At 46.4% G+C, this 26,093-nt stretch overlaps 3 protein-coding genes, 1 long non-coding RNA gene, 1 other non-coding gene and 1 pseudogene across 8 annotated transcripts; 2 read left to right on the top strand and 4 right to left on the bottom strand.

Annotated features, from left to right (window-relative positions):
- The first annotated feature begins 1,900 nt into the window (after window positions 1-1,900).
- LOC4349628 (uncharacterized) lies at window positions 1,901-4,807 on the top strand. The gene is made up of 4 exons (XM_015760416.3): window positions 1,901-3,063; window positions 3,442-3,660; window positions 3,748-3,839; window positions 3,925-4,807. Exons 1-4 carry the CDS (start codon window positions 1,966-1,968, stop codon window positions 4,640-4,642), a joined length of 2,127 nt encoding a protein of 708 aa, XP_015615902.1. The 5' UTR covers window positions 1,901-1,965; the 3' UTR covers window positions 4,643-4,807.
- Window positions 3,215-3,698, bottom strand: LOC136354114 (uncharacterized). The gene is made up of 2 exons (XR_010737870.1): window positions 3,548-3,698; window positions 3,215-3,435 (listed from the first exon to the last, which is right to left on the bottom strand). It is a non-coding gene; the product is annotated as an uncharacterized lncRNA (long non-coding RNA).
- A 1,831-nt stretch (window positions 4,808-6,638) lies between the features above and the next one.
- On the top strand, window positions 6,639-7,728 carry LOC9266873 (uncharacterized). Its single transcript, XM_015760235.3, has one exon. The coding sequence runs from the start codon at window positions 6,690-6,692 to the stop codon at window positions 7,395-7,397; it is 708 nt and encodes a 235-aa protein (XP_015615721.1). The 5' UTR covers window positions 6,639-6,689; the 3' UTR covers window positions 7,398-7,728.
- Window positions 7,729-8,093: 365 nt separating this feature from the next.
- LOC4349625 (uncharacterized) lies at window positions 8,094-12,075 on the bottom strand. Of its 4 annotated transcripts, none has more exons than XM_015760278.3 (4): window positions 11,753-12,075; window positions 10,880-10,970; window positions 10,546-10,661; window positions 8,094-9,312 (listed from the first exon to the last, which is right to left on the bottom strand). In XM_015760278.3, exons 1-4 carry the CDS (start codon window positions 11,800-11,802, stop codon window positions 8,541-8,543), a joined length of 1,029 nt encoding a protein of 342 aa, XP_015615764.1. In that variant the 5' UTR covers window positions 11,803-12,075; the 3' UTR covers window positions 8,094-8,540. The 4 variants fall into 4 exon arrangements, with proteins under 4 accessions (XP_015615764.1, XP_015615762.1, XP_015615763.1 ...); XM_015760276.3 differs by having other exon boundaries at window positions 11,805-12,075; XM_015760277.3 differs by having other exon boundaries at window positions 10,880-10,949; window positions 11,805-12,075.
- A 2,639-nt stretch (window positions 12,076-14,714) lies between these two features.
- Window positions 14,715-14,798, bottom strand: TRNAL-CAA (transfer RNA leucine (anticodon CAA)). Its single transcript has one exon. It is a non-coding gene; the product is annotated as a tRNA-Leu (tRNA).
- A 40-nt stretch (window positions 14,799-14,838) lies between these two features.
- Window positions 14,839-24,100, bottom strand: LOC4349623 (cytochrome P450 714C2-like; annotated as a pseudogene).
- Window positions 24,101-26,093: the final 1,993 nt, after the last annotated feature.

The following is a 26,093-nucleotide window of genomic DNA, read 5'->3' as shown; positions in this document are numbered from 1 at the left end:
TACCGAAAAATTTAGGCAAATTCATCGAAGTACTTGCTGTATAGAAACATAATGGATGCATGCATGGCTGCTAGACTTAATTTCTCTGCTCACTCATCCAATATTGATCAGTGTCATTTTCAGTCCTGCATGCGCCACTGTACGTGCATCTGACCTTTGGTGAACTTTTGCGCTTTTAGCCGCCGAAATTGCCCAACTCTCCAGAGAAAACGTTCGCTTGCAGTACGTTTTAAGGAGGGGCCAAAGTCATCTTATTGTTATCCTCGATCTGCTCATTTCATGTGCGTGATTAGGGCAGTCCCAACCCATAACACTAGACATGGTTTCCATAAACTCCACATCATCAAGAAACTAGTACTAGACACAACTCTTCCAATGCAAACACCACTATTTCATATTTCAATTTAATGCTACTTATCTCACATGATGTCTTGGATGTTGTGTAGAAATCATGTCTCATGTAAGACATGGTTTCCTTCTCTTTCCTCATTTATTCACTTGCTACATCATTTTTTTTTGTCCTAGGTGACAACTTATTTAATGCTATGAACACCATTCTAGTCATTGGGTTGGGAATGCCCTTACAACAAAAGCACACGAACAAAGCAATCAAGGAAGCTGCCATACCATACAAATACGTACTAGTACCATAGTACGTGCCCTTCTGTAAGTCAACTCTTAGTTTCGAGTCTTCAAAAAAATTAAAGTGACTTATAATATGAAACGGAGGAATTAGTAGTTATCATATTCATGGTTACATCTTCACTGATAATATATTTACATGCTACATACGAAGTACTCCTGAGTAAACATCGTCATGCTACGTGATGTCAGTAATCTGGTGGTGACGTTCTCAAACCAGACAGTAAACTCAATACTATGGGTATAGGGTATGCTATTACAAGATCAGTCACTGCATATTCGATCTCCTAATCAAGATGCATTAACAAGATAGAAAATATGGAGACGTTCGAAGACCATTTGCTCCCTTCAAAAAAAAAAAACCATTTGCGCAAAACCTAGCTAGATTGGTCCTTCTTGCATGATGATATGTTGAGAAATAATCATCGTAACCATCCTTTTCCCTTGTGTTTTTTGCTGACTGGTTGTGCTCTTTAATTATCACTTTGTGCGCACTTTTCTTTGATGCCTTCCACAATTAACATGCGCGCGCGATGGGTGGTTTTGTTTATATAGTACACTATTGTACCTGTATGATGGCGATACTAGTTGAGAAACAGACTTGCTTGCTCTTCATCTAGAATTGTTCTGTTTCTGCATGGAAAGCAAAGATGTTGTGGAAATGGGGTCATATGCTTGGCTAAGAGGAATTGAAGAGATAGCAATTGGGATGGTTGGTTTGGCGTCTAAATAAACCACAGCGAAATGGCCCAAAAGTCCTGGAATTGTGAGTCATGCGTGAGGCGTGATTCCTCCAGTACAGAGGAGAGAGCTGATCAAGGAAGATTACTCGAGACAAGCCAGTCAGCCAGGATACCTAATATTCCCTCTTGGGGCTCGTACAACGTATGGAGAGGAGAAAAACGTGTCTTGTGATCTTGATTGTGTAGAGGAAGAAATTACTATTCCGAGTGCAATTTGCCTCCGCCGCCGCCGCCGCCGCCGCGGCGCCGTGTCGAGGGATCCCGATTTATGGATGTAAATCGCTGTTTCTGATCGTGATTAATGGTACGGTGGCTCAAACCATTTCAGGCCCTACTAAACAGTGGGCTCAACATGGGCCGAAATCTCGGCCTCTGAAAGCCCATATACAATTGCCTTACCTGTCCCCACCTGTCACATGCCTCACGCAGCAGAGCTCAACACAACTCAAGGCGGCATTTCGAAATTCGAAAACACCAACCGTTTCAAATCCTCCTCCTCACCACTCCCAACGTCTACTCTTCCCCCAAATCCCTCCTCCCCATCGCGGCGCTGCCGCCGCTCCTCCTCCGGCAGCCAGCCATGGCCACGGTCACGCCGGGGGTGCTGCTCAAGCTGCTGCAGGCGATGCACACCGACGACCGCGTCGCCGGCGACCACCGCTCCCCCGTCCTCCAGGTCACGGCCGTAGTCCCCGCCCTCACCGCCTCCACCGCCGACTCCCTCTGGCCCTCCAACGGCTTCCTCCTCCAGCTCTCCGACGGCCTCCACTCCACCTACGTCCAGCCATCCTCCGCCGACGCCGACGCCCTCGTCTCCGCGCGCCCGCAACTCGTCGGCCACCTCGTCCACCTCGACCGCCTCCGCTTCGCCCGCCCGGTGCCCCGCGCCGTCGGGATCCGCCCCGTCCCGTCCTCCCGCAGCGTCTCCTTCGTAGGAAACCCGGAGCCGCTCGTCGCCCGCCCCGCCGCGTGCTCCCGCGGCTACGTCATCCAGCCCGGGTCCCACTCCGACTCCGCGCCGCCGCTCATGCCATCCAGTTCCGGCAATGCGGTGCAGTCCGATGCAACGGATGCCGTCAAGAGGATTGTTCTCGCGCCCAAGAGCGTCTCCGAGGCCGCGCCGCCGCCCGCCGTTTCAGCCGCCAAGAGGCGGTTCTCGTCTCCGGCGCCGTCCAAGCAGCGAGATCCGTCGCCTTCGGTCAAGGGCGGCGCGTCACGGCCTTCGTCGCCCTCGGTGAAGGGCGCTTCCCGAGCGTCCTCACCTGCGGTCAGGGGCACGCCCAGGGCGACGTCACCAGCGCCTTCCAAATGCGTGGTGCCCAGCCTTGTTTCGGCCAAGGAGGAGAATCGCCGCACGGCGAGGGAGCCAGCGATTATCGTGCCATCGAGGTACAGGCAGCCGTCACCGGTAGGAGGGAGGAGAGGGGCGGCGTCGCCCGCACCCGGTGGGAGGCGCGCGTCACTGTCTCCTAGCTCCCGGAGGCTGTCCGGGGAAGGTAGCAGCAAGAAGAAGGTCGGGGTGTTGGTGGCTGGTATCTCCAAGATGACGGATTTGACGAATGGGTCGGCTGTTAAGCCGGGGAGGAAGAGCTGGGACAATACCTCAATCGCAGCAGCGGCTGGCTCTGTGATGAAATCGAAGGTCAAGGTGGATAAGAGTACTATTCTGAGGACACAGGTCAGTATCATTTTTACATTTGTGTTGCAATTGCAATCTTGGAAATGTGCTTGCTATGCTACTATTGCTATATACTTGTACATGCACTGCACATTCATCTTGTTGTAGTGAACAGACAAATAGTACAACTCTACTTTGAACAGGCTAATCGTAGTGAAAACAGTGGTTACTTCAAATGCTTGATTCAGTACATATATGAGAAATGGCATGATTTTCTTGCAGTTACTTAAAATATTTATAAGTTTATTGAGGAAAGAGAGAATTTAAAATACTGGTATTTATTTTCTTTCCATATGCAATGGCAGCTAGTTGTTATCTTTGAATTGGAGTCATGTAGGTGCCCTTCGCGACCATCATCACCTTTTTGTGTAACTGCAGGAAGCAATGGCAAGACGACTGAGTGATGTTACAACAGAACTATCCAGTAACGATGATGATTCATCTGTAGATGAGAAGCCAAAGCCACGGAAGAAGATAGAGTCACCTGCAGTAAAGACGAAAGCAATGGCTCCAAAAATTATGCTTCATGATCCTAAATGGACCGATGGAAGCATTCCATTGGATGGAGTTTCTGATGTGCTTTCAAAGATGGGAAAGGTAAGCACTCCCAATTCATCTTTGTTAGCAATGATCAAGTCGCAGTTCATTGATCCTTGAAACACCACCTCTTCTCTGAATTTGCAGGAAGCCACTGAACGAAGAGACGCAGCAGCAATTGCTGCAGCTGATGCTCTCCAGGAGGCATTAATCACTGAATCCGTAATCAGGAACCTAAGGTAATTAAAAGCCGACTTGTGTCCCCGGAATTTCATTCAGCACAAAAGTGGTTTTTCCTAACACTCAGCTTGCTATTGTCCACAGTAAATTTTCTGAACTTACTTCAGCATCGAAGACCTCCAATCCCCTTCCAACAGTTGATATCTTCCTTGCTGTCTATGAGGATACTCTCAAATGGAAGAAAATTGCTGAGTCTATATCCACCAATAGAACTGAAACTGCATCATGGGAGAATTCAGCTACTCATTGGGTTGAAGCAGCATTGGCAACTGATCTTGAAGTCCTAAAGTTGATGAATAAGGCACCTGAATCGCTCTCTCGGAAAAGGGGTGCTGATAAGCCAAAGGCTCCCTCGGTGGTAGAAGCTCCAAGAACAACCATATCCAAGAGGCAATCACATGGGACTTCTGCAAAGGTCCAGTCAAAGGTCTTACCGACCTCTACAGCGAGCTGCGCATGGAACAAAACTCAGGGCGTGAATGAGACGGCTGAGCTTGCCACGACCTTGTGCCGTGAGATGCATACGTGGTTCCTGAAATTTGTGGACGAGGCAATGGATTTGGGTTTCCACCTTTTTGAAGATCAGAATGTTGCAAGTAGGGGAAAGCAGAGCAGCCACATAACAATGGTACTGTCCCAGTTCAAGAAGATCAGTGACTGGTTGGATGGAGTAGGCAAGATTGCAGAAGAGGCTACAACTAAGGATAAGGTTGAGCAGTTGAAGTGCAAGATTTACGGGTTCGTCATCAATCACATGGGATCTGCATTTGATAGCTCGGTCTCGATTTCATCAAGGAATTGAGGAATGCTTAAAGTAAGCCTTTAAGTTTCTTCTCTTTTATTTTTGTTCATTGGGGATGGGATCAAAGCTACATAATTCTATGACGAGAGGTCTGCTACAGTTTGTAGAAGCTACTCCTTCAGTTATTACCTTTGGTTTTGCCTTGTGAATAAGTTGTTTGTGAAATGGTTCTTGTTTTATCGGTTACAATTATGTACACTTGATAGTTTAGCTTGCTGTAGTCTGAGTGAATGACTGACTTGTTAGAGCTACAAGATTTCATTCTTACATCCTTGCAAATATTGTGCTAGGATTTATGGTATGTTAATTTGATTGGTGCCCAATCTTTTCATAACAAAGGTTAGGCAATGCCTGACATGCCACAAAAACTGCAGCTAGTACAATATGTGCCAAGTATATTTGGAATGCCGACACATTTTGCTAGCCGAAGAAGGAAAACAAATCTTCAGTTGCTAGAGGTCCTTCCATGTTGCTAATTTGCTATAGATGCGGGTGAACCATTTGGTCAGAATACATGAAGCTGTAGAATTCCCTTTCTTGTCGAAACATTGATGAAGGATAGGTCTAACTCCTGAACCTTTCAGCTGACTGGTCCTAATGATTAGTTGGGTCACTAATGTCAAAGTGATGCTGCACCTGATTATGGTATACAGGAGGTATTGGTGCCAATTCATCTTTTCAATTGAAATTTGAAAGGGACCCTTAGAACTTGACAAAAATATTTTATTTGATGTGCTTGACGCTTGGGAGGCTGTAGGCTGAAGTAAAATCAAACACCTACAGAGAACTCCCTTTCAGATATGTTATTGTAAACTGATTGACTGAGGCAGAAATGCCAAAATGTCTTAGCGTTGTTGAAAAGGAGTTTTATCCAAACTAGTATTACTATGATACTAGAGTAGAATTATTGAACTAACAGTCCTCACCAAATTGAAGTCTGTAGCAGTTGTTTCTGTTCCTTTGTTTTCCTTGATGTGGTTGGAACTTGGAAGGCAGATTTGCTTGAACATGAAGAGCTGAACAAAGACAGCCCTGTTTGTAACAAACTATAGTAATCAGATAATTCAGCTGTTTGGTTGTGCAGAAGGTATATTGACCATGCAGGGTAATTGAGCTGATTGCATGAACTTGTTTGGTAAAAACTATTGTGTATAAATCGTGCTCCAAACTCTTGAGCGGATGCTATTAGTGGGTGTTTTTGATTGGAGAATCTGAGCGGCGAGTAGTGCAGTACTATGTTGTGAAGAAACACTAGTGCTGGATGCTGCTGAGTTGCGAAAAAGTATGATATGGAAGGGAAGTATGGATGTGGTTGGGGCAGCTACTGTCCCATGATGGTTTGTGCTAATGAAGGATGGGGAGTTGATTGCGGGAGGGATGAGTGTGGACGCAGGCAGGCGTTCATAGTTAGTGCTGGATGGTGACAGGAAACGGAACATGAGGACTTGAGAGCTGAGCCTTATGTGTGGTCTGTCTGTGCCTAGTCGAACCCGACAGACGGTGACGCTTTGCCGACTAAAATGCTAAAGCACTCCCTTCCGATTGTACTTGTGCTTGTAGTAATTCTTTTTTTTTTTAACGACGGTACGAATTTCTATTGATAGAGCAAAAGAGTAGTAATTCTGTAGTGATGCAAATTCTGTTTAGCCGTTTCGATTAAAAAATAAGAAGAATTAAACTGATGAAGTGTCCATGATAGCGGACGCACTGGCCGCATCTTACCAAAAAAATTCCATGTCGTCGTTGTTTAACCGCGAGCAGTGGACATGCCAAATTCTGAGACGCAATGCAATGGCGTCATGCTATGCTTGCAGTTGCAGGCTGATTTGTGCTGCGCATTCGCGTCAACACTCCCATTTATTACGCCAACCAATTCCAAACACCAGCAATACTCTCCTCATTAACTTCTTCCGCGGGACGAGACACGAGAGAGAGAGAGAGAGAGAGAGAGCCAACCGCACACTACTTGAATCCAATCCAATCGAATCAAATTACTAGCCTCTCTTCCACGCCACGCACACGCACCCAATCCTCTATCGATCGAGACATGGCCTCCACCACCGCCGCCGCCGCCGGCAACGGCAGCGGCAGCATCCTCCCCACCCACACCATCGCCGCCACGGCGCCACCCTTCAGAACCCACAAGGACGCCGACCTGGAATCCAGGAGGCGACGGCGCCGGCGACGCTGCCTGTGCTGCTGCCTGCTCGTCACCCTGGTGGTACTACTCGTGCTGGCCATCACCCTCCTGGTCCTCTTCCTCACGGTGCTCCGCGTCCGCGACCCCACCACCCGCCTCGTCTCCACCCGCCTCATCGGCCTCTCCCCGCGCCTCTCCTTCCCGGCCATGTCGGTCCAGCTCAACGTCACGCTCCTCATCACCGTGGCGGTGCACAACCCCAACCCGGCCTCCTTCACCTACGCCACGGGGGGCCACACCGACCTCACCTACAGGGGCGCCCACGTCGGCGACGCCGAGATCGACCCGGGCCGAATCCCGAGCCGTGGGGACGCCAACGTCACCATGGCGCTCACCCTCCAGGCCGACCGCTTCGCCGGCGACCTCACGCAGCTCGTGACGGACGTGATGGGCGGGTCGGTGGCGCTGGAGGCGAGCACTCGGATCCCCGGGAGGGTGGCCATCCTGGGCGTGTTCAAGCGCCACGCGGTGGCGTACTCGGATTGCCATTTCGTGTTCGGCGTCACGGAGATGGCCGTGCGTAGCCAGCAGTGCAGCGACCGCACCAAGCTCTGATTGATCATGTGATTCCAACTTAATTTGCAAGTTTCCAAGCACGCAACGTAAGGTGGGCATGCCACATCGCGACGTGGGACAAGACGAGAAGCCATATTTTGTTGTTTTGTTTACACCACGCAACTGCTACTAGAAGTACATAGAGTATTACTATATTCTACACGGGTGGCACATTAGTTCGTTATTACAGATAGTATAAGATCAGGAATTCAGGATTCAGGACTTCCGATTTTCTTCAGTATTTCTTGATGGGTGTTGGGATTGATTCGATTCATGTATATAACACGGTGTGTCAGTTTTGACATATACGTACATATACAGTATTTCACTATTCTCATGTTTACTAGCTACTAATCCAAAAATTCCTAATCCAAAGCACCAAACTTCAGTTTAACTTTAACAGACCTTTCTCCACAGCATGCCCACAGCGGCAAACTGCCAGCACACACAAAACTAGGCCCGGCGCAAAAAAAAAAAAAGAAAGAAAGAAAGAAAAAAAGGACAGAAAACAGCATATGCTGCTGACTTCTTTTTTCACCAGCAAATACTGAGTTGCTAGGATTTAGGATCCTCACATGATCAAACGACAAACATACTAAACATTGTTACAGGTTTCAAAACATATAATGAAGCCACATGTATAAACCAAACGGCCATTTCCAGCAGTTCTGTTTAACCTCATCACTAACAGTCGCATCAAGCAAGCAGCACTTTACATTATCAATCATGATTTTCACTGCTCCACTGCATTCATCACATAAATGAAAATATTTAAGCACGGCACACCATCTCCCAGTTCTTGTGAAGGAAAAATGAACTACTATTGAATAGCATTCAGACGATCCACATCATGAACCTGCAACAGACTCACTAGTTCAACCAGACACAACTATCCATTTTAAGATTTACAAAAGGTACATGGTCACAGACCACAGCTCCTAATGTATATGACTAACCCACCTAAAAGGAAGACTGATTAAAGCTTACATGTATAACTTATTAAACTGCCTCCTACTCCTTTAGCATCACTACCTACACGTTTCAGTTAGCAAAGTTACCATATTGGCACAGGGCAACTGAAATTGGTAGCCAAAAACTGCCCCAAAATGCTGTTCCTGGGCAGATCAAAAGGGTGTCAAGATATCACTTATTCTCTTTAACGAATAAACACCTTGGACTGACTGAATCAAAGTCGAGCTTTCGACAAATGCTTGGGCTGAGCTGTACTGCTTTAAGAGGTCGCCTCAGTGGTGCATCTGGGCAGGTGTCTGCAATGCCTGTAAGTAGAGGCTCTGAAGAAGGGGTCTCACAGCTTCCAGGTGAATTAGAACCTATCAGATCCTTTCCAATCGTCTCTAGTGCTTGATTTGAGACAATCAGATCAATAAACATCTTGCAGATCCGTTCAAGAAACTGATCATCCTCCTCAGCATCATCGAATTCAAAACTTAACCTTTTAATAGGGTAATCACCTGAATCAAAACTTAGCTGCCTTCGTGGAGGAAGTTCTGGTGCCTTGATCATATTCTTCTTTGGTGCACAAGCTAACTCCTCTGGTCCCGGAGCAAAAGGATCAAAGATGCTTTCACGCGGTGTCTGACAGCCATACAAAGGATCTTCATCTGCAACATTCATTGAGCTAGATGATTCAATTGCTTCCTTGTCTGGTCTAATCACCTCAGCAACACCACTCTTGTTATTTTCATGATCATATACCATGCCAAGGGATCTTGTGTCCTTATTTTCAAAGGGAGATTGCACAGAAACTTCTTCATCCACACACTTTTCCAACTTTTTTACAACAGGGAAATCACAGTTTGAAACTAGCGAATTATCAGTAACATTCTTATCCACCCCTTGATCTATTTGGGAGTAATGTGGACTCAACCTCTCCTGTAACTTGCAAAATGAAAACCTACAATGAAATAAGGAATAGAAAAATTAAATACCGCAAACTAACCAGGACATAACAGAAAATGATCACCGAAACAAACAAGGGACACCCAAGAAGAGTCCAAAAGGTTTCTAGGAGAAAATAAGGCAAAAAGGGTCAATAAGAGAAACTAAAGCAAAATTAAGTGGTTATCGACAAAACACTAGCCCCAAATGTAACTGCAACTGCTATGAATGTAAAATGTGTTCTAAAAGACTATGCAAGGCGCCAAGGTAGTCGTCAGCCACTAATAAGCAGAACTCTTGTTAGAAGCCGAGTGAAATCATCTGATCTAATATAACCGAAGCCGTTTTTGTCGATAACCCTTTTTTTTGGCCACATTTCAAACTGTTCAACCATCACTCTGAGTCCAAGTATATATACAGCAATTATATATATTTCTTTACTTCTGTAAAAAGAAATCAATTAACCATCAACATCTATTTTATAAAGCACCGTCTAATTGTAAAATGGGAAAACTAAAAGGTAAAATGCTTTCTATGCATAGCTCCTTGGAAGACCTTCACCCACACTTTTTACCTACTATATATGTATCAAGGGTTTATATGCAGCTATGGCAGATACATAAAAGATTAAAAATATTCTCTATAGCCAGCGTTAAACTGAACACCATAGCGAAATACTCAAAGTTGCTATTAGTGGTACCAATCTAGAGTAATAGGCACCCAAATGCCAAATATGTGTGGTCTCTACACCGAGACCTATTGTAGCCCTATTGGGTGTCTTGGCTGAGACAAATCTTGCGCGCGCCGCCGCTGAACAAAACCATAAACCTTACCCGAGCGCTCGCTCGATGGTGGCGTGGCGCTGCTAAAAAGTTTGGATTTGATCCCCCACACCATGAACAAAAGGGACAAGACTACAACAGATATCTAATCAAGGAAAATAGGGTTACTGTTGGAGTGTATAAAGTGAATTGCCCATCTTTCCCTATCAGCTTAGGCTTTTAGGTGCAACTGGCTGGTGCATGCAACTTAATATGGTATCAAAGCCAGAGGTCTCGAGTTCGAATCCTGGCTGGCGCGCAATTAAATAAAATAATTGCAGCCCACTCCAATATTCCACGCTTGAGACTTGAGGGGGTCTCGCGTGAGGGGGAGTGTTGGAGTGTATAAAGTGAATTGCCCATCTTTCCCTATCAGCTTAGGCTTTTAGGTGCAACTGGCTGGTGCATGCAACTTAATAGTTACTTACCAACAAAAGAAGAAATCAATCCAATCCAATCCAAGCCCGGATGGATCTTCCAGTTCAACCGAATAGATGAGATTGAGAAGGGGAGCAAACCGGATGTGAGTTCCTTGTTGGCGCACCTGGAAATCAGAATCACATGGTAAAAGAAGCAGATTTAGGGCTTTAAGAGGTGAGGAAAGCCGAAAAATCACAGGAAAAAGAGATAAAGCTCGCTAGAACCCTAACATGTGAAAAACCATAAAAAAAAATCCATAGAAAGAAGAGGAGCTTTTTGGATCTGTGTGAGAGAAAGATTGAGGAGTAGAAATGGTTAAGAAAATGGGAAGAAAGAAAATACCTCGCAGCAGCTCTGGATAGGGGCGCGAGATTGGTTTGGGCGGCACCGACCGCGATTGGGATGAGGCCTCCTGCCGCCAAAACAATTCCCCCTATTAAAATAAAACAAAGTTTTCACAAAACACCCCATAAAATAAAACAAAGTTTTCACAAAACACCCCATAGAATGTATCATTTGCTAATTCTATTCCTTTGTACAACATCCAGCGAGCTCAGCTGCACCACTGAGGAATATATGTGAAAAATAAAGAATCAGTGGGTTGAAGAGTAAAATGCACCAAAGGAGGGAAAACTAATTTGGGCGGGCAACCTTGGCGCGCGTGTAGCAATATAGCAGATCCTTCCCGCGGAATAGGTGTGCCTATACTATACCCCCTCCGTCCAAAAAAAGACAAACTCTAGCAATGAATCTAGACACATGTGTGTCCAGATTCGTTGCTAGGATTGGATTCTTTTTGGGACGGAGTAGTACATATCTAGGGTTGGATATCGAGCCAGCTCGGCTCGGCTCGACTCGCTCTGGCTCGGTAGGTTAACGAGCCAGCTCGAGCTGGCTCGTTATGGCTAACGAGCTCAAATGGCAGCTCGGTAAGAAACTCGAGCCAGCTCGTTGATCTCGCGAGCTAATACAGCCATTTCATCGCTTCAAAGATAGCAGACAGACAAGAACGCATTCTGAAAACAACCGTTCAGCAATCAGATGAGGTAAATGGGTCATCTTATCTGGTTTAATCATATTATCATAAATTCCAAAAACAAAAAAAAAGAAGCTTAAAACATCACCTATATCACTATAAAATTAAAATCCTAAAGGTGGAGGTCTCAGTTCAAACAAGAAATCAAGCAACTAGCACTAAATTCTTCACAAACTCACAGATTCAAAGTATCAAGCAACAAGATAGTTCCATCCGTCCATGCATACATACATGGACGCGTGCACGAGCACGACCTCCTCTCCCTTCTCCACGGACCACGGGCATGGGGAGCGAGGTCGACGCCGGCGCCATAGGATGGAGGGAGCAGAGCGCGTTGCCGGCCGGCCGCTGCAACGCGAGACTCTATGGCGCCACGGGTTGGTGTGAGCGGCGCGAACAACAGCGCATCTACGCGACGGCATGGCGGGGCCACGGGTGGCGGCTCAATGCGGCGCTCTAGATGTGGATCGGGAAGAGAAGGGGATGCAGCCGACGGGAGAGTGGAGAAACCGATGACTGGTCATGTGTTTCTAATTGTCTTTGGGCTTGCCACGGGCGAGATGGACCATGGGGCTGCCACCAAGTTGGCCTCCTATCTGCTGAAGTTTGATTTTGCTCCCTATGCGCCCAGCTCGTTGAGCTCGTGAGCTGCTCGCTAAGATGTTAGCTCGGCTCATTAAGAAAATGTAACGAGCCGAGCGAGCTAACGAGTCACGAGCTTTTCGTCCACCCCTATACATATCATCATTTGGGTGAAAAATGAGTTCTTTTTTAGGAAAAAAAATAATGGTTGTGATCACTCTGAAATTTATAGGTGCAAATAATCATAAACTAAGTGGGTTTGATGTGTATACTACGTTGAGGGCTTGAGGCCAGTTTGCAGGTTATCAAAGACCATAATGATTAAGAGACAGTTAATTTTCTATTTTTCTTGTTTACTGGAATTTATCTATTGCAAGCAAAATACCCAAGTTTCTTGCAATACCTAAGTTTCACGACGGGTGAAGATCACAATTATAACTTTACATACCTTGTTCCGCCATTCATCTCTTCGTATGAAACGCGTCAATGAGGCCAAAGAATAAACATACGTTTGTTCTGTCATTTATCTCTTCATATGAAACACACAAGTGAGGTTAAAGAATAATCCTGTGAGATTTTGATACCTAATTCTACCAGTATAAAGAAGTTTATGTGAAATACATATAAACTCGAGGGCAGACATAAAAATAATTAAATGAATAACTTTTCGTAATATTAACAAAATGAAAGGGTTAAAAATGAAAGATTGATGATGAATCCGAGATATTTTATCATCTAATACACATAGATGGAATCCGTCCAGTGATGGTGGAGGCATTATCCAGCCTCTCTCATTGCAACTCGCGAGGGATGGTGGCGGTGCTCCCGTAGCCAACCAACCCCCCTCAGCACGATGGACGTCCTCCCTTAGCGCGGGGTAGCAGTGCTCACCTAGCCCTAGGCAGCAAGGGCAACGGTGCTCCTCTGTCCTTAGTAGACGACAATGGTGACGCCAGCAGCCTCCATAGGCGGTGAGGACGGCAGTGCTCCCCGTCCACCCTAATCGGCGATGGCAAGTGTATGAGGTGGCTTGCTAAGATACAAGTGTACTATACTTTCTTGTGTTTATTGAGTTGTTTGAATTTTTGGTATTTTATTATGAAGTTCTCGTCTTCTACTATGGTGAAAAGCTCGTATAACTGGATAGTGTTTGCAGCTTCATCTATTCTCGTTGCCGATTTTTTGTCATGTTCCTCAAATTTTGAAGGTTTTGGATCGGAAACCATGTGGACATGTTTGTTTTCCTCGAACTCTGAAGGTTTTGAGCCGGCCATGAACGAATTGGAAGCATTTGAGCCGGCCACGAACGGATTGGATGCAGTAGCGGACATATTGCGCTTGCCGTGGGAACATTGTGGACTCTTCGTGATCCGGACGTACGCGGGGAAGAAGGGAATCTGACAAAAATACATGCACGGGAACAAAAGCTAGACGGCGGGCAAAAAAAATTCCCGGAAGCTTTAAGTATTTTTTTTATGCAGGTATAAATATCCCTATCATGATTTTGATATATGTCATTTCCTTATTTCTATTGTCAACATGTTTTTATTAGAATACACTTAAGCCAAATTACATGACGAATAGATGGAACTGTATCTATCATAGGCCATGCCTAGTGCTTCACCTAGGCGCCTTTTGCCCGCTCAAAACTATTGGTAGTGTAACTAGTTCAATTTCCACCTTATCTTCATCCACCTTTGCCGGTCCTCCTATGAAGTCCCCGTGAGTCTTCACACGTATCTACAAGTCTTCCTCCACTCTCCTCAGCGTTCACCCATCTCCACCAGTCTTAGCCTATCTTGTTGGGTCTTTGTCTGTTTTCGTTGGTTTATGCCCATCTTTCTAGTGCAAAAACTTCCGAAAATGTATTTCACATAATTTCCTTAATAAATAGAGAATATTCGTGAGTAGTACGTAGTTATGGACTAGTTAAAACATAATAAGTTATTGCCTACAATATTATCACGAGTATACCATTCATTAGAAACTTCCAAATACCACGAGTGTTCCATTTGTCACAAACTTCCAAAATACACTCAAGCAAATATACTTCAAAACAAATAAAAATATGCACATATCACCATTAGCTAGTTCAAATTGGTGAAGAAAAGTGTGACAAACGCTTTTTATCAGTTTTGTTTAGATAAATTGACACTAAAAATCGCTATCAACTACTATCAAATGAGATCCAAGAAATATGGGCAACATAGCACGAAGCGTTCACGCCATCTATGTTCGAGGTCCCGATCTTTGCAGTATTTGCTTTCGGCTCTGATCGGTAGATTTGGAATTGGGATGACTAGATGAGATAGGGTTAATGGAAATTTGGAAAGATTTAATTTCACCTCCTTTTCAATAATTACATAATCTTTTTAATAAAATAAATAGTTAAACGTATGTCTAAAAGTCAACTGATAAAACAAATGGCCAAACGTAAAAAACCATGCGTAATACATAAATACTATTTTCGTGTGTAATACATAAACGAAGGGCAATGCACGTAGGTTTATCAGTCCATGAATGAAAATTATATTAAAATATATATATATATATATATAATGTCAGAAGTGGGATTTGAACCCACGCCCTCGTTAGAGGACCAGAACTTGAGTCTGGCGCCTTAGACCACTCGGCCATCCTGACCTCAGTTTTTTTTTCACCTGATGTTATGTAAACTATTAATTGACAGACGAGAAGTAAAAGTTGCATTCCACAAATAAGTAACACTTCAATCAGTGTACAGAACTGCAGACTGTAGAATATACTACTGTTTACACTCGAGTTGCAGCATTGTTGCAAACACATACCAAACAGATATAACAAAGGGAAAAGGGAAACATTTTATATAACCTTCAAGAATCTCAAGTCAGAGCTCTCTAAAAATTAATGGAACACCTTTCCCAGGTTCGATGGTCAGTCTGAACGCAGGGCAATGCACATAGTTTGGAGAAAGCTTGAATTCAAACTTGGACATCAGGAGTGACAGAACAACCTTGAGCTCAACCATGGCTAGATTCTGGCCGGCACATGTCCGGACCCCAACGCCGAAGGGCATGTACATATGAGGAGGTTTGCAGGTCCCTGCTATGCCGTTGGCGAACCTGTCCGGATCGAACTTGTCGGCACTAGGACCCCATACTGAAGGATCCCGGTGAGCCATCGCGATCGGGATCCAGATGTTAGTTCCTTTCGGTATGTCGATGCCGGCAAGTTTCATGTCATTCAGAGCTTCCCCGGGCGACGAAGGAGGCTGGTGGGTACAATCGGAGTGTCTCCTGGATCACCATTGTCAGCTGCACAAGTATCAACAGCACACCATTGTTAGCTGTAATCTAATGAACGGATTGTTTTCATCTCTTCTGTTACTGGAAGAGGATGAGAGGACAAAACATACCTTTTTCAACTTCCGTAGAATGTCAAAATCTAGTGGTCTCCCTTGACAAATGTCAAGGGATTCCACCCGGGCACGGGACTGCCATTCATGGTGTGAAGCTAGAAGCATCAAACACCAAGCAGCCGTGGTCGAAGTTGTCTCATGCCCTGCGAAGTAGATGTTTTTGCAGTTGTCGACGATGAAATCCTCGGGCGTGCATGAAGCAAAGGGACCATCCTTAGAACCTTGAATAATGGAGTGCAGGAGATCCTTGTTTACTGAGGTCGATGAATCATGTTCATATTTCTTTGATATGTTTAAAATGAGGGTACGGATGCTACTATCCAGATTCCAGATCCCTCTATTGCTCCTTGTTGGTAAATACCTAGTCGGCCCAGCACAAAAATAAAGGAAAATCCTTAAATGATTAACCAATTACAATAAGATGATAAAACATGAGAAGCCACTTATTTTCATATAATTATTCTCATGCAATGGCATGGATTGGAAAATACATGTTATGATACTCTTGGATCTACTGTAGTATCTCACGGATTCTAGATAAAATATCATTTTTTAGGCCTTATATCCATTTAGAATGATATGTAGGAATTGCAGGTAGATCAGACCAAAATGGGACATGTAAGTTAGCCCAGACAAAATAGAAGCTGTATATTTCTCCAAAAGGTTATTCTGATACTGCTGCAAACCAAAACAGTAACACATTATCTGAATTATAGTGATTTCAGAAGTTGAATCTGGGCAGCTACTTGGGTATTGAAATCATTCAAACTAAGCACAAGAGCTCAACAGAGGATTTTGAGCAGTTCAAAGACATCATTCTTTTGAGTTTTAAATTGTCTCAAATTGAAATATGTGCCACAGTAGTACATGTGTAGTTTCTGAAATATACCTACTTCCAGGAACACCAATGAGCATACTTTGTTTTGCCATTGCTTTCTGAAGTTGTCGTATTTTTATGAAAATCTCCTTGCCTTCACTAAAGCTGCTTCAAAAACAAGCCCTTGATATGACATCAGCTGAAAAGGTTCTCAAGAACTCATCAACCACAATCTCTGCACTGCCTCCTCTGTCCTCAACTTCATTTTTCCATGAGTTCAACATTGACATTGCAGCCTCCATCATCAAATTCACCATTCCCTGTGGATGTCATTTTAACAATAAATTGAGTTTTAGTATATGCTACATGTAGTGTACTAGAAAGTTGCTCCAAGAAAAATATTGTTTTTTGACAGAGAGATCCATGGCCCAATACAAGTGCCTGCAGATAATTACCTTAACCCTTTCCATGAATAGTTCAGGTGCAATCACTTTTCTCTGGTGTACCCATAGATCACCATTTGATGTCAGAATTCCCATACCAAGAAGAGCTCCACGCTCTTTTTGCAAGTAGCAAGGTTTTCCAAGATCCAAAGATTTGCAGTTGGCTAGCTCCTTCACCATGTTTGGATCAGTAACATTTAAAACTTGTATGCTTCCAGTGGAATACAGGTAGATGGAACCTAACACAACATCAATGTTTCAGGAACTTATCAGCTTTAATTTTAAATATGAAATGCACAAGGCATCCGTCGATGTTCTAAAAATAAATCTATTAGGACATGGTTACAGAACATACAACAAAAGAATTTACAGTAATTTAAATAGCTTATATGTATTAGAATTAGATTAGATTTGTATAGTCTAAGTATGTCTCGTATTTGTATATATCTCTTATTTAAGAGTTTGTTGTAATCTCTATTGTATTTGGCTATATAAATATAATCGCCCCCCACGTTGGGAAGTGTGGCGTCTCATAATTTTCTACATGGTATCAGATACCGGTTTCCCTCTCCTCTCCTAATTCGCCGGCTTCTCTCCACGCGTTGCCGCGATTTTTCTCCGCGCCCTACCGACGCGTTTCTGCCGCTCCCGCGCCGCGCCCTGCTCGCCGCGCCTTCCGCGTCGCGCGCTCTGCCCCACGCCGCGTCGCGCCCTGCCCCACTTCGCGCCGCGACCCAGCCGCACCCTCGCTCGCGCCACGCCCCAGCCGCGCCCTAGCCGCGCTGCTTCCTCCTCTGCGCCATGTCTACCGCTTCCACCACTGCTTCCGCGACCATGTCGTCCTCGACGTCCGGCTCCTCCGCCGGCACCACTGGAGATTCTGCCGGCGCCATCGTCATCAACCCTTATGCCACTGTCAATGTCAAGACACACATCCCGATTACCCTCGAGCTTAAGCATCCTAATTTCAACAGATGGAAATCCTTCTTCACTTCCATGTGCGGCAAGTCCGGACTCCTCGCTCATATTGATGGTACTGCTCCTGCTCGCCCTGAAGATCCGGCTTGGGAACAAGCTGATTGCTGTGTCCGGGGTTGGCTTTTCGGTTCTGTTTCCAACGCGATTCTTGATGTCGCTATGGAACCGGACCAGACAGCCCGTGATCTTTGGGTCTGTTGAGTTGTGATCTAAATTCATTTGCACTTAATAAAGGCCAGCTTCTGCCGTACGGATCATCATCCCTTTTAGGGCTCCACTATATATATACCTCTTGTAAGCCGCCGTGCGGCGATGTAACCTTACCTCAGATATAGTGAAGATATTTTGCTGGCTGGCGCCCGTGGTTTTTTCTCTCCTGTTTTGGAAGGGTTTTCCACGTTAAATCTCGTGTTTTTTGTGATTGATCTATTGTTCTTTATCGTTTGTTCGCCTATCGTTTCCTAACAGGGTCTCCATCGACGACATCTTTCAGGCGAACAAGGAACCACGCGCCATCTACCTCAGCCACGAGTTCCACTCCATGACGCAAGGCGATCTCCCCATTGCTGATTACTGCCAGAAGGTCAAGACTGCTGCTGATGCCCTACATGACGTCGGCCACCCCGTCACCGAGTCCTAGCTCGTCCTGAACCTGCTGAGCGGCCTTAACTCCTGCTTCTCCAACACTGCCGACAACATTGCCGGTGCTCCCGTTCTGCCTTCCTTCGCCTCTGCGCGCAATACTCTGTTGCTGAAAGAGCTTCGCCTTGCCAAAGAGCACAAGGTTCAGACTGAAACAGCCATGGTGGCAGCTGTTTCCTCTGCTTCCTCTTGCTCCTCCGGTACCTGCGCCACTACAATTTCGTCCCAACCTCGCGGTGGTGGTGGTGGTTCCAACAATGGCAAGCGTAACCAGCGTCGCAATGGTGGCCGGAACAATGGTGGCGGTGGCAGCAATGGTCGCCAAAACAACTCCGGCAGCGGCGGTTACGGAAATTCGGGTGGCAACTCCTACCAACAGCAGCAGGCCGGTCTTCGCCCTGCCGGCCCGTGGTTCTGCTTCAATCCATGGGCTGTGCAGGCCTCTACATGGCGCCCTCCCAGCAATCCTGGCAACAGTGCTGGCTACCTTGGCCTGTATCCTCAAGCTCACACAGCTTTTGCCGGTTCCTATGTGTCTCCACCAACTCCAGGATGGCCTCCAATGCTGCAAGTCCAGCCCAACTGGGATCAAGCTGGTCTCATTGCTGCTCTCAATCAACTGTCTGTGAACAGTCCAAGTCCATGGGTGCTTGACATGGGAGCTACATCGCATATGTCCTCCACTGACGGTATTCTCGTTACATGCCTCCCTAACTCTCATACCTTCATTACCATTGGTAATGGTCATACTATTCCGGTTATATGTCGTGGTACTTCTTTTCTACCTATAGGAGCTACTAGGTTTGCTCTTACAAACATCCTTGTCGCTCCCTCCTTGGTTTGAAACTTACTTTCTGTTCGTCGATTTACCCGTGACAACAAATGCTCAATTGAATTTGACGAGTTTGGTTTTTCTGTTAAGAACCTTCGAACCCGGCGCGTGATTCTTCGCTGCAATAGTCGCGGGGACCTCTACACTCTACCTACTGCCGTCCCTGCCATCACGGTCCACAGCTTCCTTGCCGAGTCATCCACCTTATGGCATCGTCGCCTTGGTCACCCCAGTCCAGCTGCAGTTCAAACTCTTCATAAATTAGCTATTCTTTCTTGTACTCGGTCTGATAATAAGCTTTGTCATGCGTGTCAGTTAGGGAAACACACGCGTCTTTCTTTTTCTAGGTCTTCGTCTAGTACTTCTTCCCCTTTTGAGCTTGTTCATTGCGATGTATGGACCTCTCCAGTCTTGAGTTTGTCTGGTTTTAAATACTATCTAGTGTTGCTTGATGATTTCACCCACTTTTGTTGGACTTTTCCTCTTCGTCATAAGTCCGATGTTCACCAGCATCTCGTCGAGTTTGTTGCCTATGTCAAGACCCAGTTCAGCATGCCCATTAAGTGCTTTCAGGCCGATAACGGTACAGAGTTTGTTAATCATGCCACCACTTCTTTTTTCGCTAGCTGCGGTACCGTTCTTCGCTTGTCTTGTCCATACACTTCTCAAAGCTGAGTGTGTTCTTCGCACTATCAACAACTCCATCCGCACCCTACTTATACAAGCTTCCATGCCTCCTTCCTATTGGGCCGAGGCTCTAGCTACTGCCACATACCTACTCAACCGGAGACCTTCCACTTCTGTTCGCAACTCTATCCCATTCCAACTCCTGCATAACAAGCTTCCTGACTATTCCAACCTTCGAGTCTTCGGTTGCCTTTGTTATCCCAATCTTAGTGCCACGACACCTCACAAGCTCTCCCCTCGTTCAGCAGCTTGTGTCTTTCTTGGCTACCCGGCCTCTCACAAGGGTTTTCGATGCTTGGACATCTCTACTCGTCATCTCTATATTTCCCGCCATGTGGTTTTTGATGAGCAGACATTTCCCTTTGCGGCCGTTCCCCAGGATGCCTCGTCTTTTGATTTTCTTCTACAGGGTTTCTCCACCGCGGTAGCTCCCTCCTTTGAGGTTGAGCGTCCGCGACTTTCCTCGGTGACTCCCTCCCCTGAGGTTGAGCAACCACTCTCCGATGATGACACTTCAGGCGATGATCTTTTCCAGCTTCTGCCTGGACTTCGGTCTTCTGCTGCCGGCCGTCCTCTTGTCGGCTCTCCTGTCAACGCTCGACCTCCAGGCGGGTGTGCTAATGGTGCTGCTAATGGCTCTTCTTCAGGCACTCTATCTTCGGTTATGGACTCTCCTGCTGCTTCTACAGTGCGACCAGCTCCATCTGAGAGACCAACTACATCGCTGATTTCTCCCTATCGGCACACCTATGTGCGCCGATCACAGCCGGCACCTGCAGCTATTCATGGCCCAATTCACTCCTCTCGAGCGTTTCGCAGTGCTACGGATCAACAGCATCAGACAGGTCACACCATGGTGACTCGTTCTCAAACCGGACATCTCCGACCTATTCACCGTTTCACTTATACAGCCACTCATGATGTTGTTTCGCCGGTTCCATCTAACTATCGTAGTGCCCTGGCAGATCCAAATTGGCGTGCGGCTATGGCTGACGAGTACAAGGCTCTTGTTGATAACAACACCTGGCGTTTGGTACCTCGTCCTCCTGGTGCTAATGTGGTTACAGGAAAATGGATTTTCAAACATAAGTTTCATTCCGATGGAACTCTTGCTCGTCACAAGGCACGGTGGGTTGTCCGCGGCTATTCTCAACAGCATGGGATTGACTATGATGAGATTTTCAGTCCGGTTGTTAAGCCTGCTACTATTCGTGTTGTTCTCAGTATTGCAGCTTCTCGTTCTTGGCCTATACATCAGCTGGATGTCAAGAATGCTTTTCTCCATGGCAACCTCGAGGAGACTGTGTATTGTCAACAACCATCTGGATTTGTAGATCCCTCCGCGCCCAATGCTGTTTGTTTGCTCCAGAAGTCGCTTTATGGATTAAAGCAGGCTCCTCGTGCATGGTACCAGCGGTTTGCGACATATATTCGTCAGTTGGGTTTTACATCCTCGGCTTCTGATACTTCTCTCTTTGTTTACAAAGATGGAGACAATATCGCATATCTGCTCCTATATGTTGATGACATCATCCTCACTGCTTCGTCCGCTACTCTACTTCAGCATATTACTGCTCGTCTTCACTCGGAGTTTGCCATGACAGATCTTGGTGACTTACATTTTTTCCTAGGTATTTCTGTCACACGATCTTCTGATGGTTTATTCCTTTCTCAGCGACAGTATGCAGTTGATTTATTGAAGCGTGCTGGTATGTCTGAATGTCATTCTACTGCGACACCAATTGATGCTCTGTCTAAATTGTCTGCTACAGATGGTGCTCCTGTTTCTGATCCTACAGAATATAGGAGTCTTGCGGGTGCTCTTCAGTATCTTACCCTGACTCGCCCCGAGCTTGCTTATGTTGTTCAGCAGGTGTGTCTATTCATGCACGATCCTCGTGAGCCTCATCTTGCTCTTATCAAACGTATTTTGCGTTATATTAAGGGCACACTTCACATTGGTCTTCACCTTGGTACTACACTGGTTGATTCTCTGACAGCTTATTCTCATGCTGATTGGGCTGGATGTCCTGATTCTCGTCGCTCCACATCAGGATATTGTGTTTTCCTCGGAGACAACTTGGTCTCATGGTCTTCTAAGCGTCGGACTACAGTTTCTCGATCCAGTGCCGAGGCTGAATACCGAGCTGTAGCACATGTCGTTGCTGAGTGTTGTTGGTTACGACAACTTCTTTTCGAACTTCATATTTCGCTTACTTCGGCAACCGTTGTTTATTGCGACAATGTTAGTGCTGTCTACATGACTGCAAATCCAGTTCATCATCGCAGAACGAAGCATATTGAAATTGATATTCATTTTGTTCGAGAAAAGGTTGCTTTAGGATAGGTTCGTGTTTTACACGTTCCTTCCTCTCATCAGTTTGCTGATATTATGACCAAAGGCTTGCCAGTTCAGTTATTCACTGAGTTTCGGTCCAGTCTTTGCGTCCGTGATAATCCCGCTTCGACTGCGGGCGGGTATTAGAATTAGATTAGATTTGTATAGTCTAAGTATGTCTCGTATTTGTATATATCTCTTATTTAAGAGTTTGTTGTAATCTCTATTGTATTTGGCTATATAAATATAATCGCCCCCCCCCACGTTGGGAAGTGTGGCGTCTCATAATTTTCTACAATATGTAATGAGGGTAACAATGAGACTGGTCGACAAGATGAGACAGTATATGGTACACCATCAGAACGTATATGAAACCATGAGCTATCCATAAACAGGCCCCAATCAAAGAAATTATGTTTCGATGGCGGCAGAGCGAACTACCATCCAAAATACAAAGGTACCTAAAACTCTCTGAATTCAAGTTTGCATCACCCCAAAATAAAAACAATCCTGTTATGTGGGACAATAAAAAGAGAAATTTTAGAGAAAAAATAAGTCAATATCAAAACATTCCTCTTAACAAAATTCCAATGAATTACGTTTAACATTGAATATGAAGATGAATTAATAAACTTTATTTTACTGAAACTATTATGCACTACAAGTTTCTTAACGTACCATAAACCCTGCTCCAGTGGAGGAAGTAAGGGAAAAGAGTTGCCACATAATTTGATGAAAACATGTCGGTACTCCCAGCTTCTTGTTCATGTGCTGACTTGGCCAATTGCTGGATTCTCCTCATCTCTGGTATGTTTCCAAAGAGAAAATAAGGCTTGGGACCCCTCACACCTTGGCTCCTCAGTTTCTGCCTCAACCGCTCTGGTCTTAGCCATAGAATGATATACACATAGGAGAACAGAAGGATACAGAGGATGATCGGAGGTAGAAGTGCTAGCCATTGTTGTGATGAGAATAAAAGCTCCATTTTTGTGTGTATGTATCTGGGTGTGTGTGTGTGTGTGTGAGAAGAGGGAGACTACATGTTCATAGCATATTCATATACTGTATATTGCATATTTGCTGGGTGATCCATCTCCATGTGAAGCTTGGAGCTGAAAAGGACATAAAACTGCAAAGAAGCGCCTCACTCACTCTGAGCAGTTAGCATGCAACGATCATACAACACTGCAAATTTACAACATAGAAAAGAAATCCAAGGTTAGTGGTAGAAAAACTTAATTCAACATGCATTTTTTTAAGGCAATCAGGGTCTGTTATGACCAAATTATTCACATGGCATAAAAAGGAACAAGTTGGGGGTGTCATATATCTTCAACAGATGATGAGGTTGGGCAATAACCTTCTAGTAAAGAGCTTTCAACAAAAAATAAATTAAGACTTTTCGGCATGATGTTGCATGATAGTTTAGCCCCATTTCTTTGGCAAGAATTGCACAAGATATAATAGCCTAGAGGCTGCTAGAATAGTGAGAGATAACATCAATTGGTTGCTTGAATAAAAAACTACGGGCCTCTGCTAAGAGTAGAGGACTCAATTCATTCCCCACACAAGTTATTAAAGGAAGTTTTAGCATGCACTAAAGAAAATAGATGAGATGAGTGAGGGCACGCACCGTGGCATTTCGAGCTCAACAATTGGGCTCTGTGACTCTGCAGCTAGCAGCTCCATGCGAAGACCATGCTGATGAGTTGATTGATTACAAGGATCAGCGTGAGAGGAGGCGGCGATGATGGAATCGGATGCAAAGAGGACGAGCAAACCGACTAATAGATGCAGTCTCCAGAAACAGCCCTGTCTGTCTACTTGCTAAGTGTTGTCACTTTGCTAGACTCCCATCAATCCAAGCTTGGACCCACACGTCAGTGACAAACCAGACAAATGCCTTTTCTTTCTTTTCTTACAAAAGGGAGTGATGGCCTCTTACTTTTTCGACCCAAAAGAATGGATCGCAACAATGTTCTCACACATTGAGAATTTTCAGAATATGCCATCGAATTCGCACTACTTTCAGGATATGCCACCTAATTTGTGCTACTTTCAGAATACGCCATCGGAGCACGAATTTCCTTCGTTCCGTGCCACTCCGTCTCTTCCATCCGTAGCGCCGTCGTCTTCTCCGTCCGGCACGTCCGGCGCCGCCGTCGTCAGTTCGCCACCGCCCACGCCGGCGTCCGTCCGTCGCCGGCATCGTCCATCCTCGTCGGCGTCCATCGTCGTCGTCCACCGTCGGCGTCCATCGTCGGTGTCCATCGTCCATCCTCGTCGTCGGCGTCCATCGTCCATCCTCGTCGTCATCCATCGTCGTCGTCCACAGTGTGGCGTGGGCGCGGAGGGAGGGAGTCCGCCGTCGTCTTCTCCGTCCGATGCCACCGTCGTCAGTCCGTCACCGCCCGCGCCGGCGTCCGTCCGTCGCCAGCATCATTCATCCTCGTCGGCATCCGTCGTCATCATCCACCGTCGGCGTCCATCGTCCATCGTCGTCGGCATCCATCGTTGTCGTCCACGGCGTGGCGTGGGCGCGGAGGGAGGGAGTCCGCCGTCGTCTTCTCCGTCCGACGCCGCCGTCGTCAGTCCGGCACCGCCCGCACCGGCGTCCGTCCGTCGCCGGCATCGTCCATCCTCGTCGGTGTCCATCGTCGTCGTCCACGGCGTGGCGTGTGTTAGAGTTTGTGTCGAATATATGTACGTAGTCGGTTACAGTTTAGGACTTGAAGTTGTACTAGGTGTAGGACTAGAGTATGAGTCGGACTCTGTCCTAGGATCTCTCATAAATAGAGGGGCGTGCCTGTTGTAACCGCATGGCGACTTAGCATAGCGAGAGGGAGCGGCTGCCGGCGGCGACCGGCCGTGAGTCGTTGTAACTCTGATACGCTGTATATGCTGGATCGGGGAGGAGCGCCCGTAATCAGTGCCCCGGAGATGTAAGCCTCGGCTGAACTCCGTTATCAAATATCGTGCCTCGGTGTCGTCATCGTGTTTGGATCTCCTATGACGTTTCTTCCGCGTTTAGCTACCGATGTCGATTTCGGGGCTGGTTTTATAACAAGTGGTATCAGAGCCTGCGGGAGATCCATGGTAGAGGTACAAGGGAGGTGCTCCACGCCGCGACGACTACACAGGGTGTCTAGGGACGGACATGGACGCAAGGTGGAGCACGGCGGCGATCAACGGAATTTGATCGGTGGAATCGAACACTTCTGGCGGTGGCCGGAACCGTCAATGGCTGCTTCAACAAGGAGATGACCAGACGTGGTGCTCGGGTTGCTGGCGGCGGAAGCGATTGGCGATCCAATTGGTGGGTCGGACACTTCGAGCGGGTGGCTCGGACTTTCCGGTGAGCTACTCTCAACAGGGAGATGTGGGGCCCCACGCTCGGGTTGATTGAAGCTGGAGGCGATCGGCGTTCTCGATCGGTGGGTCGAACACTCTGGGCGGGGTGGCCCGGGCCTTTCGATGAGCTGCGTTCGACAGGGAGATGGCTAGACGTAGCACTCGGGTCGTTCGGCGGCTGAGAAGACGGCATGATGATTTGTTGGCTTCGGCTCGCGGCTAGATTGACAGGTGGTCAATCGAAGGTCGGAGCGGATTTGTTGGCGACGAAGTCCGGGTGGTAGGAACACGGCTTGGTGTGGTCGTCGTGTAGGTGCCAACGGGATTCGACGTGGGCCAACTCTGGTGATTGGAGGTGGCGGTTTTTGCGAGGAGCCAAGGTGTGCGTCGGCGGCGGCGTAGCTTGGCTGAACACAGGATGCACGCAGGCGCTGAGGCAGGACGCGAGGCGGC

Source organism: Oryza sativa, chromosome 11 (genome assembly GCF_034140825.1).
Source record: "Oryza sativa Japonica Group chromosome 11, ASM3414082v1".
In the NCBI taxonomy this organism is placed as follows: domain Eukaryota; kingdom Viridiplantae; phylum Streptophyta; class Magnoliopsida; order Poales; family Poaceae; genus Oryza; species Oryza sativa.
The sequence above is the reverse complement of the archived record's forward strand: the minus strand, read 5'-3'. Positions and strand labels throughout refer to the sequence as shown.

Coding starts and splice junctions, on each gene's coding strand:
- LOC4349628 (XM_015760416.3), top strand. CDS start 1,966: ATGGCCACGGTCACGCCGGGGGTGCTGCTCAAGCTGCTGCAGGCGATG. Junction 3,064..3,441: donor GTACTATTCTGAGGACACAG/GTCAGTATCATT, acceptor GTGTAACTGCAG/GAAGCAATGGCAAGACGACT. Junction 3,661..3,747: donor TGCTTTCAAAGATGGGAAAG/GTAAGCACTCCC, acceptor CTGAATTTGCAG/GAAGCCACTGAACGAAGAGA.
- LOC9266873 (XM_015760235.3), top strand. CDS start 6,690: ATGGCCTCCACCACCGCCGCCGCCGCCGGCAACGGCAGCGGCAGCATC.
- LOC4349625 (XM_015760276.3), bottom strand. CDS start 11,995: ATGCCGTCGCGTAGATGCGCTGTTGTTCGCGCCGCTCACACCAACCCG. Junction 10,662..10,879: donor CTATCCAGAGCTGCTGCGAG/GTATTTTCTTTC, acceptor TCTGATTTCCAG/GTGCGCCAACAAGGAACTCA. Junction 9,313..10,545: donor ATTGATTTCTTCTTTTGTTG/GTAAGTAACTAT, acceptor ATTTCATTGTAG/GTTTTCATTTTGCAAGTTAC.